This window comes from Labrus bergylta, chromosome 14 (assembly GCF_963930695.1).
Source record: "Labrus bergylta chromosome 14, fLabBer1.1, whole genome shotgun sequence".
In the NCBI taxonomy this organism is placed as follows: domain Eukaryota; kingdom Metazoa; phylum Chordata; class Actinopteri; order Labriformes; family Labridae; genus Labrus; species Labrus bergylta.
In genome coordinates, this window is record NC_089208.1 from 2,970,887 (window position 1) to 2,990,684 (window position 19,798).

General features: G+C 40.6%; 1 protein-coding gene across 2 annotated transcripts in view; it reads left to right on the forward strand.

Annotated features, from left to right (window-relative positions):
• The window catches only part of doc2b (double C2-like domains, beta), a 151,958-nt gene extending 133,006 nt beyond the window's left edge, over window positions 1-18,952 (forward strand). For both annotated transcript variants that reach the window (XM_065963114.1, XM_020647114.2), the window contains 4 exons: window positions 5,207-5,364; window positions 10,689-10,770; window positions 13,671-13,767; window positions 14,741-18,952. In XM_065963114.1, coding sequence (XP_065819186.1) covers window positions 5,207-5,364; window positions 10,689-10,770; window positions 13,671-13,767; window positions 14,741-14,874 — 471 coding nt within the window. In that variant the 3' untranslated portion in view covers window positions 14,875-18,952. The remainder of the gene's footprint in view (window positions 1-5,206; window positions 5,365-10,688; window positions 10,771-13,670; window positions 13,768-14,740) is intronic.
• Window positions 18,953-19,798: the final 846 nt, after the last annotated feature.

The window sequence follows — 19,798 nt, forward strand, 5'->3', positions numbered from 1 at the left end:
GTCAGAAATAAGCATAAGCCATCATATAACACAGAGAGCAAGGCGGTAGAGATCGGATATTTAGATCAGTCATCAGAGTCAGATCTGATGGGGATGTCAGCTGATAGTGATATGATTGCTGTCTTTCACATTGTTAGTGGCAGAACCAGTGTTGAGAATCAAAGTCAGACATTTAAAAACCTTAAAGCTCTTGTGAGAAACTTTTGTTTTGCTTTTGGCACCCCCTGTGGCCACAACGGTAACTTTGATCTCTTTGCTGATTTGTCCTGTACCAGTTTATATCTGGCTTTTAACAAGCAATTCCTGCTGCTGTCTTTAAGCAGTCAAATGTTTCATTTATCATCAATCTTTATCCTGGAAAAATATAACTCACTTTTTCAGACACCTACCCCTGAAAGTGGATTGAGGCAATAAATAACAGAATCAAAATTGTACATTTTTGCTGTTTTAGGTCATAAAGACGTCTTTAATATTAATTTAAGTCTGTTCCATAACCAGTTAAAATCTCATCACAGGAGCTTTAGACTTGTGGGCTCTAACATTCATTAGTGGTATTTTTGACGTCATGATAAATAAAGTACCTTCCAATGCTCTTATAAAACTACATGTCCTTAAGTTTGAACTCTATGGCTTAGCCTTGGAGTGAAGAAAGTGTAAGATTGTCAAGGAGAAGGAGAATCTGAATGAGACAGAAAAAAAAATATGAATATCAAATATGAAAAGGGTAGGAATCCAATCGAAAGAACTCTCAGTCCCAATGTCCATATTTCCACTGGTCCACACACTTTCAAGAAGCTCTTGATAAGCTTGAAGTTGTTAAGCCCCTGCGCATTTTACTCTGCTGATATGGATGGTCTTATACTAAATATGTGGTGAAGAATAAATGCTGATGTAAGGGAAAGCCCAGTGCATAGTCATGCAATCAGCCAGTGTGGAAATGTGTCTGTTAAATTACATTTCTAAGTCACTGGGCATAGCAGTTCAAAATAAATGAAAGCTCAGATACAGCAGCTCTTTAGGGGCTTTGGCTGCTTTTCTGTTAAAGTCACAGACTCAAGTATGCATTTTCTCCCAGGAGAGCTCAAAGTTTTCTGGAAAGTCCTGGAAGAAATCAGTAAAGACAACCACACTGATATTAGAAAAGTATGAAGAATGCCTGGTAACTGCCACTTACCATTAAGCAAGGCTTGGATCCGATCTGAAAGGTTGGTTAAAGACTTTATATGCGATTTTTTTGATCCAGCAGATGTCGCCCTTGAGCACCAGCATGAAACCAAAACAACTCGCGCTGCATTGTTGTGTTAGCATGTTAATGATAGCGATCTTTATTATGCTCGTATCTTCACACTGCATGTAAATTTACCTGAAATGAGCGTGATCTAGAAACACAGTTAAGCAGTGAGTACAGTATGTTATTCTTCTTTTCTCTAGTCCCTCAATTAAACAACTTTTATACACGAGGGGAGGAGTCAGCCGGCCGTCCCAACGATGTAAACAAACTGAAGATAGGACTCTGAAAACTCTGAAAACTCTGAAAACATCACAGACAGTGGGACTCGGGTGTTACACCCATTGTAGACAGTCATGACTCACAGAGTTATTTTCAGAGGAGATACTTGATTTCTACATTTAAGTGTGAAAAATCGCATATAAAGCTTGAGCAGTGCATTGAGCAGATGGTTAGATATTACGACAGTGGCTTGAATTTTAAGACTAGGGCTAGGAAAGCAGGTCCAAAGATCTTCAAAATATCCAATCATGAACTGATGAATGAGCAGCTTTACCTAATCAATTAATCAACCAGATCACCATCAGTTATCCAGTTTACAGTCAGAAATGACTCAATTGATTGATGAATGGCTGATCATTTAATTGGTTGAAGCCAGCTGTTATTTTAATTTGTCAGTTTCAAGGCGTAAGGAAAAGTTCAAACCGTAATAATTGGGCAATTTTTAAATAATTTATACAACCAAACATCCCATGATTTTTTGTTATTTTAGAATACAAATTTACTTGCTCAATGAAGGGTTAGCTCAGTTGGTAAAGCCGGTGATCTCTCAACCAGAAGGTCGGGGGTTTGATCCCCAGCTGCTGCAGCCACATGTTGATGTGTCCTTGGGCAAGACACCTAACCTCAAGCTGCTCCCTCTGCTTCGTCGGCGGCGTATGAATGGTTGGCTTTTGGCATTAGGAAATTGACTTGACTCTTGAGGCTAGAAGTAGGAAAGCAGGCCAAAAAGATCTTCAGTCTGAACTGATGGATGGGCAGATTGACTTAATCAATTGATTAAGCAGACACACACCAGTCACTGAGTCTACAGTGAGCTCTGACTTGATTGATTGATGATTGGCTGATTATTTGGTTGGCTTCAAGAGTAGTTAATGAGGTTGGGTCTCAAGGTTGATCGTAGAACTACAGGCCTTAATATCAACAAGTCTATTAAATATTGACTCAAACCCAACAATCATGTAGTCATTGTACAGCCAGAAGTGGCTTAATTTACAGTGTTTTTGGGAGGTGGTGGTTGCCTTAACTACATGGGACAGCTGAACAAGGACGAGAAATGTTGGAAAGAGAGAGAGTTGGGATGACATGCACCGAATGCTCACAGGCCAGGAGTCAGCGCACATGGAGAAATATGCTTCTGTATATGGCGTGCCTGCTCTACCATCTGAGACAACCATCGCTCCAGAGGAACTGACTTGATTGATGAAGGGTTGATCAGATAATCAGTTCAGGCAGGGATAATTGGCTGAACTGTCATGGCTGGAGGTATGCGAAGACATGCTCAGAGATCTCCAAAATATCACTGCATGAACTGATGAATGAGCAGCTTGGCCAATTCGATTGATCAACCAGACAGACATCAGTTGTTCAATCTACAGTCTGCCTTGATTAATTGGTGAATGGCAGATTATTGGGTTTTGTTCCTCGGAGGGCTAGGTTCTTAAGGTTAAAGTTGGAACTAAAGATCTTAAAAATGTCACTGAATCAACCGACCTATCCTTTATTCATTTGACAGTAAGAACTGACCAGACTGACATGATGGCTGATCAGATGGTCGGTTTTGGCAGGAATTCAGCTTTGACAGAGCACTTGAATGGAATGGTGAATGGACAGCAATTCAGTCACTTAGTCGACAACCAGTTAGTCAGTTCTCTTTCGCAGTTGATTGGTTGATGCTGATCAGATGATTGGTTTATGGCGAGGGTAATGGGCTTCGTCTTTGACTGCAGGTAGATCTTCAACAGATAATCAACAGACTTGAAAACCCTAATATATGAGCAGCTTTAAAATCATCCATGGAGGGGGTAAAGTATATAATAATTTTGATTAGTTAACAATATAAAAATAATTACTGATTGATTGATGATCGATCAGATTGCTGGTATCAAGCAGGAATAATTAGCTCTTGTCTCAAGGTTTTAGGGATTAGCTGAAATTGATATCTGACGTTCTTCAACTAAAATCTGACTTAAAGACTTCATATGCGATTTTTTGATCCAGCAGATGTCGCCCTTGAGCACCAGCATGAAACCAAAACAACTTGCGGTGCATTGTTGTGTTAGCATGCTAATGCTAGTGATCTTTATTATGCTGGTATCTTCACACTGCATGTAAATTTACCTGAAATGAGCGTGATCTAGAAACACAGTTAAGCAGTGAGTACAGTATGTTATTCTTCTTTTCTCTAGTCCCTCAATTAAACAACTTTTATACATGAGGGGAGGAGTCAGCCGGCCGTCCTGGCGATGTAAACAAAGTGAAGATAGGACTCTGAAAACTCTGAAAACATCACAGACAGTGGGACTCGGGTGTTACACCCATTGTAGACAGTCATGACTCACAGAGTTATTTTCAGAGGATATACTTGATTTATACATTTAAGTGTGAAAAATCGCATATAAAGACTTTAACTGGTGAATATGTTTTTGCTGGCCATCTTTGGAAAAATACCACACAGAGGCTTAGTGGGCCTGTAACTCTGACTTGTAAGTATAAAAAAATTAACGATGACGGTGACAGTAAACAGAAAATATTCACCCTCTTTGTCTGCCTCCCGCCAAGCAACCAAACAGGTAAAAAAAAGTAGAAACCACGTCCCTCTGCCAATGACCACAAATGATATCAAACCCTTTAAAGAAGTGAAACATAACAAATCATCAATAGAGGTAAAATGCACATTATGGCTCCCACACAATCGTTCAAACAATCCAGACATGGTTTCTAGTGAGCCTGTTTTTAATGGCTAAGCTACAGTGGCTTAATGGTTGTCTTCCATTGTGAATGAGAAAGGGTGCAGCGTCACACGAGTTTTGAAGGCATAAATGCTCTCTTGTGCCCATTTTTCTTGTCTTGGTTTAACTGCATGCAGCTTTGTACAAGTTATGAAGCAAAAACAATTACTAATGGTGTCACTTAGCTGGAGGTCATCTGACACAACTGATTCAGCTGCAGCAGCTTTCCGAGGAAGCTGACAGTTTCAGAATGTGTTCCCCTTATGGGACCACGCACTAAAATTGGGTTTTTAATTGAGCCTTTGACACACCCCATTAAATCACAAATCACCCAAACTGACAAAACGTTTGAATTCATTTGCCTGAAGGTTTATGATGCTCTTGTTGACGTTGTGCTCATCAGCGAGGAGGCCCCGATGTGGTGTTTGAAATTTAAAACATACACACAGGTCATGTGTCAGCTCAGATGTTTATCGTGTCTCTGAAGAACATGGCAAATTAATTTTGATGAGGCTATTAACTCTCCATCTACAGCGGAGATTACATCAATCAGCCAATCAGTGTTTGGCTGATTTTCAGGACACACAACTGTCTGGAAGTGAGTGATTCAGCCGCTGAAGACTTTTTAGAGTATCGACTTACTTTCACTAAATTTAAAAAGAGGGATTAAAAGAAAATGTATTACTGGAAACGATCCCACTCTATAAACCTGTTGAACAGTGCAGGAACATTTCCAGGTGACGATTTTTTGTCTACATGGATTAATAGCATTTTTTTTTAATTGAAGCATTGGTTATGTCTCAAATAATATGGATGCCAGAAATAAGAAACGTCAGTTGCCAATGTTGCTTGGCACAAAAGGCGGACCCCAGCTGGAATCCATTCTATCCTCAAATTACTGTATCTGGAAAAACTTCATGACAAAAAGCTGCTAGTATTTCTAATTCTGTCATTTTAACCACTGCAGGTCAACAAGACAGAAGACAAGTCGCTGGAGGAGCGAGGACGCATCATGATTTCTCTCAAGTACAACACCCTGAAGTCCTGCCTGGTCGTTGGCATCATACGCTGTGCTCACCTCGCCGCCATGGACGCCAACGGCTTCTCTGACCCCTACGTCAAAACGTCAGTATGCGCACATACCTGCAAAACAAACACACAAAGAGGAATTTTAGTAAAGCTAAAAAAAGATCAAAAATCAGTGTGCATGGATTATGAATCTGTGGGAAAGGATTTGAAATAGTGAGTTCAGATTTATTTACTCATGGCTGTTCTTTCTCAGCTGACTCAAGGGGGGCTCGGCACTAACATGTATGATGACGGGTGATTACTTCTGTTCCTCTTGACAAATAATTCTCCTGAATAAAGCCCGTGCTATTTTTAGACGATGTAAAACACACTGTACAAGTGCTGTAATGGATTAGCTGGCTGTGCTGCTGTTTTAGCTGAAAGGAGGCAGACTACCTGTGATTATCAGACACACGGTACAAGAGGCCAGCCGCAGGGCTGCAATTTGAAGGAGAGTCCTATTCATCACACCTGAACATTTCCCAAGTCTTTCATCTGGCTGAGCAATGAAAGTGCAATTAATTTCCTACTTCGCCGTGCACACCTTGAAAACAAAAGCCCCGACTCGATTCGGGAGGAGGAGGGCTGGCAACAATTCTTTTCCAACAGTTTGAGGTTGAGAAAATCTTCCTGAAGCTTGAAGGACACTCAGATAATAGATTTACTGACAAGCTGATGCGAGAGGCGATAAAGGAAATGTATACTCTGTCATAATGACGAGACAAGCTTGTTTCTCCTCCTGTCCATCGAATTGCTTTTTGATTCATCAAACCACAGCGGTCACCTGAACTGCAGATTTATCCTTTGTGTCAATTGTTGGACAAAAAAAGACCCCAAAACCTGAATCCAGGTTTTGGGGTCCTGCCTCCTTTCAGCTAAAAAAAAAAATCAATTATCAGACACACGGTACAAGAGGCCAGCCGCAGGGCAGCTAAAAAAAAAGCCCGGATTCAAAAAAAAGACCCCAAAACCTTGTTTTCAAGGTGTGCACGGCGAAGTAGGAAATTAATTGCACTTTCATTGCTCAGCCAGATGAAAGACTTGAATCCATAGCAACCTTCTAATTTTGTAATTCAGGGTTGTATGTTCATTTAAAAAAAAAAAAAAGTATTGAATATCATTTTAATCCAAAACCATTATATTGCTTAAATGAATGAGAACTATCCCGTCAATCAGCTAATTAGTGTATACAGTGGATCCCAAACTTTCTCTGCAGGACCCCGCTTTGGGATATGAAAATATGTTCTGCTAACACACAACGGGCCAGATTTACTAAGCTCCCAATTAAAGAGTACTAAATTGCGCGTTCACTCCAAAAGTTTGCACGTTTGGTTGGTGGGCGTTTTGCGGGTGATCTACTAAGAAAATGTGCGTGAATGACAACAGGTGCAAACCTCATGGAGGCGGTACTATTTAAGTTAGGCTTTTGCGTGTTCTACTGGTTTACATCACGGATAGTTTTGACAGAAAGCAGGATGACTGCAAGCACAAAATAGGTCTTAGTGGAAGAGGCAAATGAACGCACAATACTTTCGAGTTATAGGATATAAGAATATAAATCTGAGCTGTCTCCTCTGTGGGCGATCTACACTCGGGCCACTTGTTGCGCACCAGACAGCTGGCCAGCGCTGTGTCTGATCGGACATAAATGCCCTGGAAAAAGGTATTGAAGACGGGGGTACAAACAGTGGTGAGGTACCCCAATCCAAGCATCCTACAGAGTAACAGCAGGGGGCTTTAGAGGAAGGAGACGAGCTCATTATGGAGAGGAGCACACCAGAGGGGGCGAACTGGGGGAGAGACGCGCAACCCGAGAAAAAGGAGAAAAATGTTGGTGAGAAGAGGGAAATAGGAAGAAATAAATATCAATGTTGAAAATCTATAGAATGCAGAGGCTGTGAATGTAACAACCCTGAATCAAATTAAAAAATAAATGCATGTCATTTATTTTTCTGTCATTTGAAACATGTAAACACTTTATGCCTTCTTTTGTTGTGCAGATGTCTCCTCCTAACTTCAATAACAGCAGGCTGTTGTGCGTAACACTGGTCTCCTGGGTTAGCACGTTCCTTTCAAAGGTGTTAAATACAGACACTGTCACAATCACCGCAATTTTGGCCAGGTTTGGTAAATCGCAATGCTGTACTAACTTAACTTGTTTGTATTTTCTCCTCCCAGTGTTTTGCATGTTAGGGCAGAAACGCCCCATATTGCAGATTCATTAAGGCAAACGTACTAAATGGTCAATGCGTGTTGTTTTGCTCATTTGAAAGACGCAATCCTCACTGCGCGCTGTTAGTAGATCAGATAGCACTTTTTTTGCTGGTGGTATCAAGTTTGCACACATTTTAAGACACACAAACCTTTAGTAAATCTGGCCCAAACTGTTTTCTCTTCATTACCCACCACAGATGTGGCTGAGGACGAGATATAACTCGTCATATTTTCTACTCTTTACCTACCAGCCCTTAAGTAGAAAGTTTTCCACGCTTTGCTTGCTGTATAATACTGTGTGCATTGTTTTTTTGTTTTTTAGCCTCGATATATGCACATACTTTTTACAGTTTGTAAACATCAGACTAACAACGTTAGAAATATTACTGAACCTCGTCAGTCGACATGGTTGTTTAGCTTCTCGCAATACCTGCTTGTAAACAAATGCTTGTTGTCTAAGAGGGGTAAGAATAACAGCCCTATGTGTGTCTAACGATTGTGCAGTTGCATGCAGAAGCCTTCAGGTGGCGCCAAAGTGCACCATACAAAATTCCTACACATTGTTGCTTTGATTTCAAACCTTTGTTTTAGCCTTGAAAATGACTGACGTTTCCCTCATTTACAATGACATCGAGAAGAGTGTTTGGTTTAATTGCACAGCTGCTGAACTCATATATGTTTCGCAGTTGTGCGAAATTGCAGCAATTTACACATTGATTCCATTGTGATGCATTGTCTGCATCCTAACTTCCGCTCTGACCGTGTTTTGCCTGGGGGGGGGGATCACTTGTCCCATTACCTGACAACAATTAAGTTAGCTGCAAAATCCTCATCAACAACAATTTGAGCCCTCGTTCCCTCTGGGGATACATTTGTGAGCAATAACCCACTTGAAGTGTCTTTAAGTATCTGTGTTACCTTGGGAAATTCAGGAGTGTGTGTGGCTCCAGTGAGCACGTAAGAGGGAAGAAGGATGTGACGAGCTGCTGTAATCGCCTGCAGGACTGAAGTATTCACATCAGAATGAGCTGGATTGTGTAAAACTGAACTTTGCAAAATGGACAGAGGTGATACAAAACATCCACTCCAACACTCAGGGATTGATATAAGTACAACCAGCCTTTTGCATCATTCATGAAGGAAAAGTCCAAGCTTACCACACACACACACACACACACACACACACACACACACACACACACACACACACACACAAACACACTCTCAAACACACCTTGGCTGTACAATAACACCAAAAGGCTGCGTCCAGAACAGCAGAACAATCTGTTTTCCCCGCTGACTCAGACGGCAGTGAATACAAGCTAAAGCTCACAGGCTATACCACAATGTTACAGGTTTGGTAAACACTGGAAAAAACACAACATATCCAAAATAAATACATTTACTTATATCACATAATGCACAACATCAACTGAGTCACAAGTTCATGGGTACATCCAAACAAAACAAACCCAGTTAAAACAAAACAACCATTGAATAAACCTGCCGGCTTTAAAGAGGACATGTTATCCCCCTTCTCCACCTTTTCAAACAGTCCCCTCCTCCACCTTTTCAAACAGTCCCCTTGTGGTCTAAATGAAACATCTGTGCTGTGCTTTGGTCAAAATATAACATGAATCAAGCACCAGAGGAGGTTTGTGACCCTGTATAAACCAGCTCTCTCAGAACGCTCCTTTTTGGTGTGTGTGTGTGTCTCTTTAAATGCAATGAGCCCCCCCCCCCCCCCCCCCCCCTGGTTTTTTTTTACCAGAATCCCACTGTGACATCACAAAGAGAGCACATTAAAAACAGAGCATTTTTCTTTGTGTTGTAAGACTTATGCCGACCACAAACAAAGGACTGGATGGGTTTATTTCACATTTTGTGGGTCAGTAGACACTCAGGTTACCCAAACATATGTTCAGAAACACTGTAGAAGTGGATTTTTAATAATATGTCCCCTTTAACGTTATAATGTACGGATTGGAAGCCCTAAGTGCATTTTATTTCTCTGTTTTCCTGTAATAACGGGTTCCTTTAGTGCCACAGATCTTCTCAAGTCTACGCTGCAGCTGTGAGACTGTCACTCTTAGTTTATGTTTAATGTCGAGCTTTCGTTTGTATTTTTTCTTTGTTGAGGTGACAGCAGAAAAAACAAAAAAGTCTCACAGGAAAGATGTGGAACAAGCAACGAGATGTGGCTCCTCATTGTTGTGAAGTCTGGTGTAGATTTATTGTCAGCCTTATGTTTACCTGAAAGTCTTTGCTGCCAGTGCTAAACCGTGTGCATCGATTGAATTTAGCATTGCTGCAACCCCCCCATGTCATAACCCCATGCCATTGGCTACATTTTGTGAATCACTGCATTATACTTAGTGAAGTTTCTAAAATTGTGCACCTCCCATTATTAAGAGTTGGTGTGTACAAATAAAAAAAACACTCAGTTTAAAGTAAAATATAATCAAAACCTCCCTATCTCAACACGGTTAATGTATGATTTATTGCAGAACTGTTGCATTATTTTAAACTGGTGTGCCTAATTAACTGGAAATTTAGTTCATAATGATTCAGAATTCTTAAAGCAGTCAACCTGAAGACTATAAATCATATATATAAATCTAAGTACACAAGAATCAGCAAGAAAAACAGGCTCTGAAAACTCAGACAAATTAGAGAAGTTGGACCAAAAGAAACTCATTAATCCATAAATTAATGATTTAAGGTAAAGAAAATGTTGATATATTGAGGTGTGTTGACGTCAAACACAACATGTAAAGGACATAAGTTTCTGCTTTTTTGAAAGGTTTTGAGACAGCAGCTTTTATGTTTTCATAAAGTGAAAACAAAATTTTGAGAGAAGAACAGGTGGAGTCTATAAAAGCAGATCATAAAGTCATGTAATGTGATGTTTAGTGTGTGAAGCGCTGCAGCTGTGTGTTGAGTAAAGACAATGCCACAGCGCCCTCTGCAGGACACAACACAATAACAGCTGAGCTATGTACAGCATGTTGCTTTCACACAATGAATGGTGGATTTTTATTGTCTTTGAGGGGATTGAATAGTGCATCAGTATCATTTTGGATAATTAGTATTCTCCTGCTGTTTCTACACAAACAGGCCACATCACGAATGCTGTATTTATTCTTTCTGACTCGTCTGTCTTGCAGGTACCTGAAGCCCGACGAGAACAAAAAGTCAAAGCACAAGACGGCTGTGAAGAAGAAGACGCTCAATCCTGAGTTCAACGAGGTAAGATCCTTTTTCTTTTTGCATTTGAAATCTTGCAGGACCAGTTTTCTTTTTCTCTTCCTAGTTTTTCTTTTACCTCAGTATGCTGCTGATGAGCACTGAGCATAACCTGAGTAACCCCTGAAAACCTTTCAGAGAGGGCACGGCTTTCAGAGAAGCACCTTATTCTTAATTCAACACTGGCTGACTGCAGCAGCACAACGGAGGCTGCTGATGGAGGTGAAATATGTCAGGAAATGTCGACTACTTCAGGTGTCTTTTGTAAGATCAGAAATAAAACCTTTCAATGGGCTGACTGTCTGAAAACATTTCTAATCACTTATGACTCTCTCCATCGTCTTAAGGCCTTTTCAGTGATCATCCTGTAAACAAGACGCATTGCTGTGTAGTTTTCCTTTAAAGTTTTGTGGCTGTGACTGTTTTCCATTTGGGTTACCTTGGATACTAGTCTGATTTTCTAACTTGAGCCGGCTCCATCCGGTGTGAAAGTTATACCCAGGGGTCCCTGGTAGCCTAGTGGCTAGTGCACATCTCTCATGTACGGAGGCTAGTCCTTGAAGTGGGAGGCCCTGGTTCAAATCCAACCGGTAGCTCCTTTCCCGCATGTCATTCACCTCCCTCTCTCACTCTCCCCGATATCTGACTCTATCCACTGTCCTGTCTCTCCAATAACGGCAATAAAAAAAAGCCCAAAAATAAACCTTAAAAGTTACAACCAGGTGCAAATCGAATAAACATTAAAGTCTTTATATGTGATTTTTAAAATATAATATAAATCAAGTATATCCTCTGAAAATAACTCTGTGAGTCATGACTGTCTACAATGGGTGTAACACCCGAGTCCCACTGTCTGTGATGCTTTCAGAGTTTTCAGAGTCCTATCTTCAGTTTGTTTACATCGCCAGGACGGCCGGCTGACTCCTCCCCTCGTGTATAAAAGTTGTTTAATTGAGGGACTAGAGAAAAGAAGAATAACATACTGTACTCACTGCTTAACTGTGTTTCTAGATCACGCTCATTTCAGGTAAATTTACATGCAGTGTGAAGATACCAGCATAATAAAGATCGCTAGCATTAGCATGCTAACACAACAATGCAGCGTGAGTTGTTTTGGTTTCATGCTGGTGCTCAAGGGCGACATCTGCTGGATCAAAAAATCACACATAAAGCCTTTAAGTCCAACTGGTGCACAGGGTGTCACTTTGTGTTGGTCATAAGTTACAGCTCTAAGTCAGACGTAATGATGAACAGTAAGAAATAATTGCTTTTAGACCAAACAGAGCTAAACAGAGAGTTAAGACTGAACTATTTATCAAGGGCCAAGAAACAAGACTCCTAATGGAAGCTTACCTTGATCTAAAGTGTAAATATTCAGCTGTTTGCCAACACTGTAAGTCAGCAAATTGTTGAGCTTGTGTTTACAAATGATGCTGCAGGCCTCCAAGTGGAAACATATAATTAAATGTATCATATACTAAATGGAGAAAGGGAACACAGCATATTGTGAGCTGTAATGGGTTTTTTCACACTGTTGATAAATTCACCATGAAGGAAACAAGACTCGTAATAAATCCGTTTTTGACTCAGCCTCACAGATTTCCTTCTGTATAACCAGAAGACTCATTAAACTGTCGAAATCAGAAATGCATTTCTAAAGACCCAGCATTATATTAGAGGAGGAAGCCAAACGTGTTCTCCTCAGTGCGTCACGCTGCACGGCGACCAGGCTCAGAAGTCTCCTCCTGCATACGAGTGGACACACTCAGGGCCAGCAGCTTGACATTTCCTCTGACATTTTTTGAATCTATATTCCTCCATCACCTCTTGACCTTTCTGTCAGAAGACAGTGCCCTCATACGGGCTCTTCCTCCGTACCGGGGCATCGATTTCATTAAGGTGGAGCAGGAGCCCTGATTGAACTGCAGATTGAAATGCAGAACGAACGCTCCTCCCTCACAGGGAGCAAATTGATATCAGAAAGAAATGCTTGTTTCATTTATTGGACAGTGGACTCTATTGATTATACTGTCATTCTTTTAAAGTAGCCCAGCATGTATTTTAAATTTAATTGGTCAGGGCTCCAATCAATAGTACTGACACTTGTTGTATCCTGAGTGTCCTGAGTTAATAAAAAAGGGAACCACATACATTAGATTTCCAACTGTAACCAAAAACAATAAACGTTTTGGTTCAGTTATGATGTTATTCTGCAAAACCAACACCATGCAGGGATGTTTTAATGTTGAGGTATTAAAGCAGCATGGAAAATCCAGTTCTGGAAATTTAAAGGTCACATACCCTCCTCCTCTTCTTCAGTGTAAATAGGTCTCAGAGCTCCTCAAAACATGTGTGTGAAGTTTCTTGTTCTAAATCCACTCTGATCCTGTATTTGATCATGTCTATAAACCCCTCTATTTCAGCCCTGCTCACAACAGGCTGTTTCTGTGTCTGTACCTTTAAATATGTAAATGAGCTGTGTCTGACCACGCCCCCTCTCTGGAAGGGCTTGGGTGTACTCGGTCTTTCTCGCTCCATGTCCTATTGTTTACGGTGAGAAGGCAGACTCAGAGGGCAGAACAAACACCTAGCTGTGGGAGTGTCACCCACCTGGGGGAGGGGTTACTACCCTTTGTGATGTCATGAAGGGAAAATCTCCAAACGGCCTGTTTGAGCACACATTTTCTGAAAAGTGGAGCAGGCAGAAGACGGAGAGGATGGACTTTTCTCATGTTTGGGGGGTTTGTAGACAGACTAGAGACACATATTAGAGTTAGAGGAACATGGTGAAGTGTGTTTTGCATAATATGTGACTTTTAAGATTTTAAGACGTCATACTTTTTGTTGTTCTGGAAACATTGACATTTAAAAAACAGATTTTTCCTCCATTCTGTTTTCTGCAGGAGTTCTGTTACGACATTAAATATGCAGACCTCACCAAAAAGACACTGGAGGTAACCGTGTGGGACTACGATATCGGGAAGTCCAACGATTTCATAGGTAAGCACAACAGACTTTAAAAAACATGGACGTATCCTCAGTGACGTCACCCATTGTTTCCTAAAGAGGCTTTATGAATCTGAAAGATGGTCGCCATACTGGTAAGGCGAGAGTGAAAATGGTATAAGTTCAAAAGTAAAGGGCACAGATGGCCTAGCAGTGGGATCAGTTGTTTTCTTTTTCCTTTTTTTTCCTTTTAACTTCGTTTTTATTCATTTTTCTCATCAACAACAGTACAATATGAAAATGTTTTCTTTTTTTTTTCTTTTTCCAGCTGTATACTTACATTCGGATATTAAGCCAGCAGAAATAGATTACAAGAGTAAGATACAAACCAAAATGTCCACTCCAAAGAATATACATATACACAATAATACACATGAACAAACAAGTACATTATCAAATGTTCATAAAAGTAGAGGAGAAATGAAAATCATTAATAAAAGTTGTAATCATAAAGAAATAAATTCTAATCCACTCAAAGATATCATGTGTCAAAGTACAGGTGCGAAGTCAACCCCAGGGAAAAATGGTGCATGATCTTGGTCTGAGCACAAATTAAACAATGTTTTTTGTTTTTTTGACAGACTAGGGAAACACATTAGTGTTAGAGAAACAGGCTAAAGTGTATTTTGCATAATATGTGAAGTTTAAGGGCCTGTTAATAGCTGCTCTTAAATGACTAAAAGTTTCATGAAAAACAACTGAATGAATCTTGAAGGGGAGATTAATTTATCCAACTTCTTTGTGGATTTATGCACAATTCAGAAAAACATCTTTATGAAAGTCTCCTCAGAAAACTGCTGTCCATCCCATCTTCAATGTCACACCTGTCTCCAGCTGTTTAGTGCTGTTGCTAAGATACCGTAATGATCTGCTGTTATCCTTTGACTCTGTGATAATGCGAGACCTTGTAAAGCTCCTGCATGTTCAGCTCATGACTCATCCTCTCTGTTATGTGCCTCTCTTTCAGGCGGAGTATCTCTGGGTATCAATGCAAACGGAGAGCGGCTCAAACACTGGTTTGACTGCCTTAAAAACAAGGACAAGAAAATTGAGCGCTGGCACACGTTGACCAATGAATTACCCGGTTCACTAAATGACTGAAGACCCTCATTCTGTTAGCCCATCGCCCCCCCCTCTTTATGGCTGCACCAGATCGGACTCCTGCCTTTATTTCCTCAACCTCACGGCTAACTTCTTCCCCGGATTCTCGTCATGTCGGCCACAGCGACCTGCCCCCACCTCTTTGGGAAAATGCATTTCCTCTCAACAGGGCTCATTCTGAAATCTTATGTTCTTGTTCAACAACACTTCATATACACGATAGGGGGTTTGCACAGCTGCTAGAAATCCTATCAAAACAGATCACTGGGTTTTCTGTGTTGAATTTTCAGCTTCATAATTCAGTGAAGAGTAAAGGAGCACTAAGTGTGTTTTTTTGATAAGACCTGTCACAGCATTTAAATTGTTTACCAATGATTCAACATTCCCTGAAAACAGCACAAAGAAAGCCTCCATGCTGTCATCTCGGTGGTTAAAGTCTAAGGAATGTAACAAAGGATGTAGCAGATTATGCAGAAATGTTTAGCAGAATAGATCTCATCTTTCACGTTCAGCCTGACGATGCTAACATTTAGCGTCACAGAGGAGCAGCGGGACAAAGACATCGTCGACTTACTCTTTGCGTTCGATTACTGCCGAGGTTGCACTTTAACATGATTGTAAAAATGTTCAGTAGTGAAGGTCCTGTTGTTGTTCAGCCGCTATGTAAGAGGCTCCTTAGACAACGCACCGACTACGAGCAAGTTTGTTGAAGAAATCTCTCTCCTTTAGTTCGAGTCTTTTGAGTTCTGATGAGCGCTACGCGATGGAAAAAACGAGTGAAGGCCTCAGTATGCTTCAAATGACATCGACATGCGTCATCGCTCCACTCTCTCTCTCTCAGTTTAGATTTCCCAGACTTTTACCTCCTTCGTTCACACATCGGCTAAACCCGACTTTTCACAGACGTGTTGCTAAGAGGCTGACGGGAAACAGCCAGCTGAAAGTAAGTCGGATTGCACCTCGACCTGGACAACGTCAGGAAGTTATTTCAAGGGGGTTTTGACCATGTGTGAATGGGCTTATGAGACTTAAAGGGGGCTAGATTAATGTAAGATGTATTTTACTTCCTGAGATTTGAATACTGTGGCACCTCAAACAAAATGAACACACAGTTGAATTAAGATCTACAACCCCATATCCTAAAACGTTAGGACACTGTGTGAAATGTAAAAAATAACAGAATGTGATGATTTGTCAAACACCGAAACCCAATATTTGATTCAAAGCCACAAATGCCACATGTTGAAACTGACAAATTTGATTGATTTTGGAAAATGATATGTTCAATTAGCTCATGGACTCCGATCATGGACCATTGCCAAATAGGAAAAAGGCGTCTTAGACACTGTTAGACCATGTTTGAAGTATACTGAGGTCACAGAAAACTTTACTATTGTCAGAGCGACCATTACCGCACCAACTACACATTAAAACGCCTAAATGTACGACTGCACAGGTAAAAGGAGACACATGTTGGCAGGTGAAGTCACAGATTGATTTTCAGAGGATTCTAGTAAAAGTGATGCTCATTTATAAAACAGCAGGATGACGGGTTAACAAATGTCTGCATTATAACCTAACTGATTTAAAATCCAATCAAATAAGTAACTTTTTCCAAATCTCCCACTCAAAGCAAATCTTCTTGTAGTAACACACAAAACTTCAGTCAAAACAACGATGCAATTCCAGATGTGATCGCACCACCTTCTTCAACTCCTCATTGATTTTTTCGGTGCAACTCCTGATCCAAAGAGCTGCCTCGTTTTGAGGTGATCTTCTGTCAAGGCTCTGCAAATGTTTCATCCACTCAGTCACCTTTTTGTGGAGGTTTCTTATTTACAGATTAAAAGCATGATGGAGGATCATATCAGATACAAATTTGGAGAGGAGTCGTGGGTTACAAGGCCACTAGGCTGTTCGTCAGTGGTCGATATTTTTAGAGAAAATGCTTCAAATAAAGAATCAGACTCAAAGAATCAGACAGAATCCAATTTAAATTCTGTCTGCAGGATGTCGGCTTGTTGAACAGGTCCTGTAGGAGCATCATTATGTAGAATCTGTTATTAGTCGGGTGGCTGAGGAGGGGTTATGGATGTTAAATTAAAACTCATATGCATCAGCTGATCTGAGGATAATGTCAGCACAGAGGTGGAAACAGTCACCGTCACAGTACACTGCCATCGCACACAAAAAAGGGGGAAGCTGAAGAGCTCCTTCACAGAGAGCCGCTGAAATCAACAACAGAATGAAGTCCAGTGGAAAACCACTCCAACTTCACATACCACAATGCCACATGATTGGGCAGCTCGACGGTTGTGTGTGTGTGTGTGTGTGTGTGTGTGTGTGTGTGTGTGTGTGTGTGTGTGTGTGTGTGTGTGTGTGTGCGCACGCAGCTTATTGTTTACACTACAGGAAAATGAGTCTCCACTAAAACAAACTCGCTGACTTGCATTTTCAACGGGATGAAAATGTGCCTGCTGTTCGTCAAATAAAAAAAAAAAGGGCCGATATTCAAACAGAAAGTTTACGTCAAATATAAAAATTTAAAAAAAGAATACAAAACAAGCGAGCATGTATTGTTTACACACAGCCTACTCTTCTTAATGTGCTGCTGAAGAAGAAGTCAGCGCGATTTGTTCGGGTCGTGCGATGCAAAGCTTTTGCCAAGGCTGAGAAGGGCAGAATTTTTAATATACTAGCCGTGTACGTATATCGTTGTTGAATCTGTCGGGGTTATTTTTTTTATTTTATTTTTTTTAATGTGAGCAGCTCCACTATAAATGTAATCGAACAGAATGTACATGTTTAACCCCTTCTATTCCACAGTAAAACCCTCTACGAATGTGCAGCTTCGTGCTCTGTGTTGTTGATATTGTTCATAAATGAAGTGCTCTGTATTTGGGCGCACATATCCTGGGAATAGAGATGGTTGAACTCGCAGCCTTTTGGAGCAAAACTTGTAAAAGGGCCGATGTCATTCAAGTCATGTACTAAGAAGTTTTACTTTCTAACCTGTGAATTATTTATCTTTTTCTTTTTAATTCAATATTTTATGTTATAGTTTGATACCCATGAGACCCTTTTTTGCAGAACTCTCCCGGACTGAATCTATACCGACTTGAGTTGCCCTCATGGCTCAGTATGCTGGGATGCATGCCATGTATTGTGATTTTATGAGTTTGATCCTGCAGTATGACCTTCTCTGCATGCCGCCCCCCCCGCATCTCCTGTAAAACCTCCCACAAAAAAAAAAACGCCCTCACGTAATGTTTGGATTCCTGCAGGCTCTTGAAGCTTTTCTGTCATCACCCTCATGTCCCCTGCGCGTGATAGGCCGGGCATGTTTAATAATTAGGAGCATGCCTGTTCTATAAGTGTGCAGGACAATCGCTTTTCCTCACTAAAATCTGCTTTTTGAACGTAAAAAAAAAATAGCCCAAAGCATTTAATAGTTTTATTATTTAACCTCCTTGACCTTTAGTTTAATTGTTGAGATAATGTTATGTCATTGCTTTCATGCTACATCCCTTTTTTTGTTGTTTCCACCAATGCTACCACGTCTTCAAAGCTGGAGAATGAAAATGTTTAACGCATCACATCAGGCCTCGCATCTCCCCCTTTACTTCCCTCTTCAGCTGCATTGATTTTGTGTGACGCAAAACCGGCTGTGAAACCTTGTTGGCATCTCAATATTTCTCCCCCCCTGACGCAACAGTGATCCCTCTATCGCTCTGATGAATATGTAATGAATACGACCGACAACGTGGTTTTTGATTTTGTAATCTGTCTGCCTTTGTATGCAAGCTCAGTATACCTAAAAAAACAAACAAACAAAAGTGCATGCATATGTTCTTGGTTTTGTCATGAGATGACTTTGCCTAATGTTTGATACTGTTTTTCTGTATGAAAAAAAAAAAAGACAAACTACACGACTGTGGATGCTCTACGATTATGCTATGAGTCAGTCTTTCTTCTGGACAACATTTTGTACCTTTGAACACTATCGCATTGCCTGTTTGGCTGCTGTATTGATTATCTGGAAGCGTGACTTGATGTGAATTAAAATCTCTCCTTTGTTGTTTTTGGTTCCTTTTTTAACACTCAGGCACTTTTTGTGTTGATTCTTCTGGTTTGTCGACTGTCTAAATGTAGATGCTTTGTCTCAAATTATATTTTAGTCGTCAAGTGGACAGGTTCAGTGTGCTTTTCCTTGTTTCTATTTTATGTTTTTTGCATGCAATTTATTATTGGGTAAAAGAAAAAGACAGTTTACTTACTTTGCATTTGAAAGTTTTAGAATTTCAAACATACAAATAGATCTAACGGTGTTTAAGAAATATTGCAATCCATCCAATTTCCTCATTTTCTAGCTCCTACCGGGGGATTCTGAGGCGTTCCCAGGCCAGACGGGATACATAATCCCTCCAGCGAGCTCTGGGACTACCCCGGGTCTCCTCCCAGTTGGGCGTGCTCAGAAAACCTCCAAAGGGAGGCGTCCAGATCAGATGCCCAAACCACCTCAACTGACTTCTGTCGATTCAAAGGAGTAGCGGCTTCAGAGCCACAGAAGCATAACACACACAAAAAACACAACCTGAATTTCCCCTCTACTCAAACATATAATCACATGTGACAGATGTGCAACATGTGAATCAAAGTCTGAACATTAGAAACGCGGTTTATGAAGTTTTATGCAGTTATATGATATATGCATATGTGAATCCTGCACAACTTTATATCTACACTATACCCTAGCACGGCTAATTTAATTTTAAGAACATTTTATATGCCAAGTAGAAGGAATCTCTTGCACCCCTCAATAGATGGAGGTCGGTGCTCTCAGAGAAGGATCTTTAGACGTACAGGATAATTAACTGGACTCCTCCACACAGGTAGAATCCAAAGAAAGGATTGGATCACATAA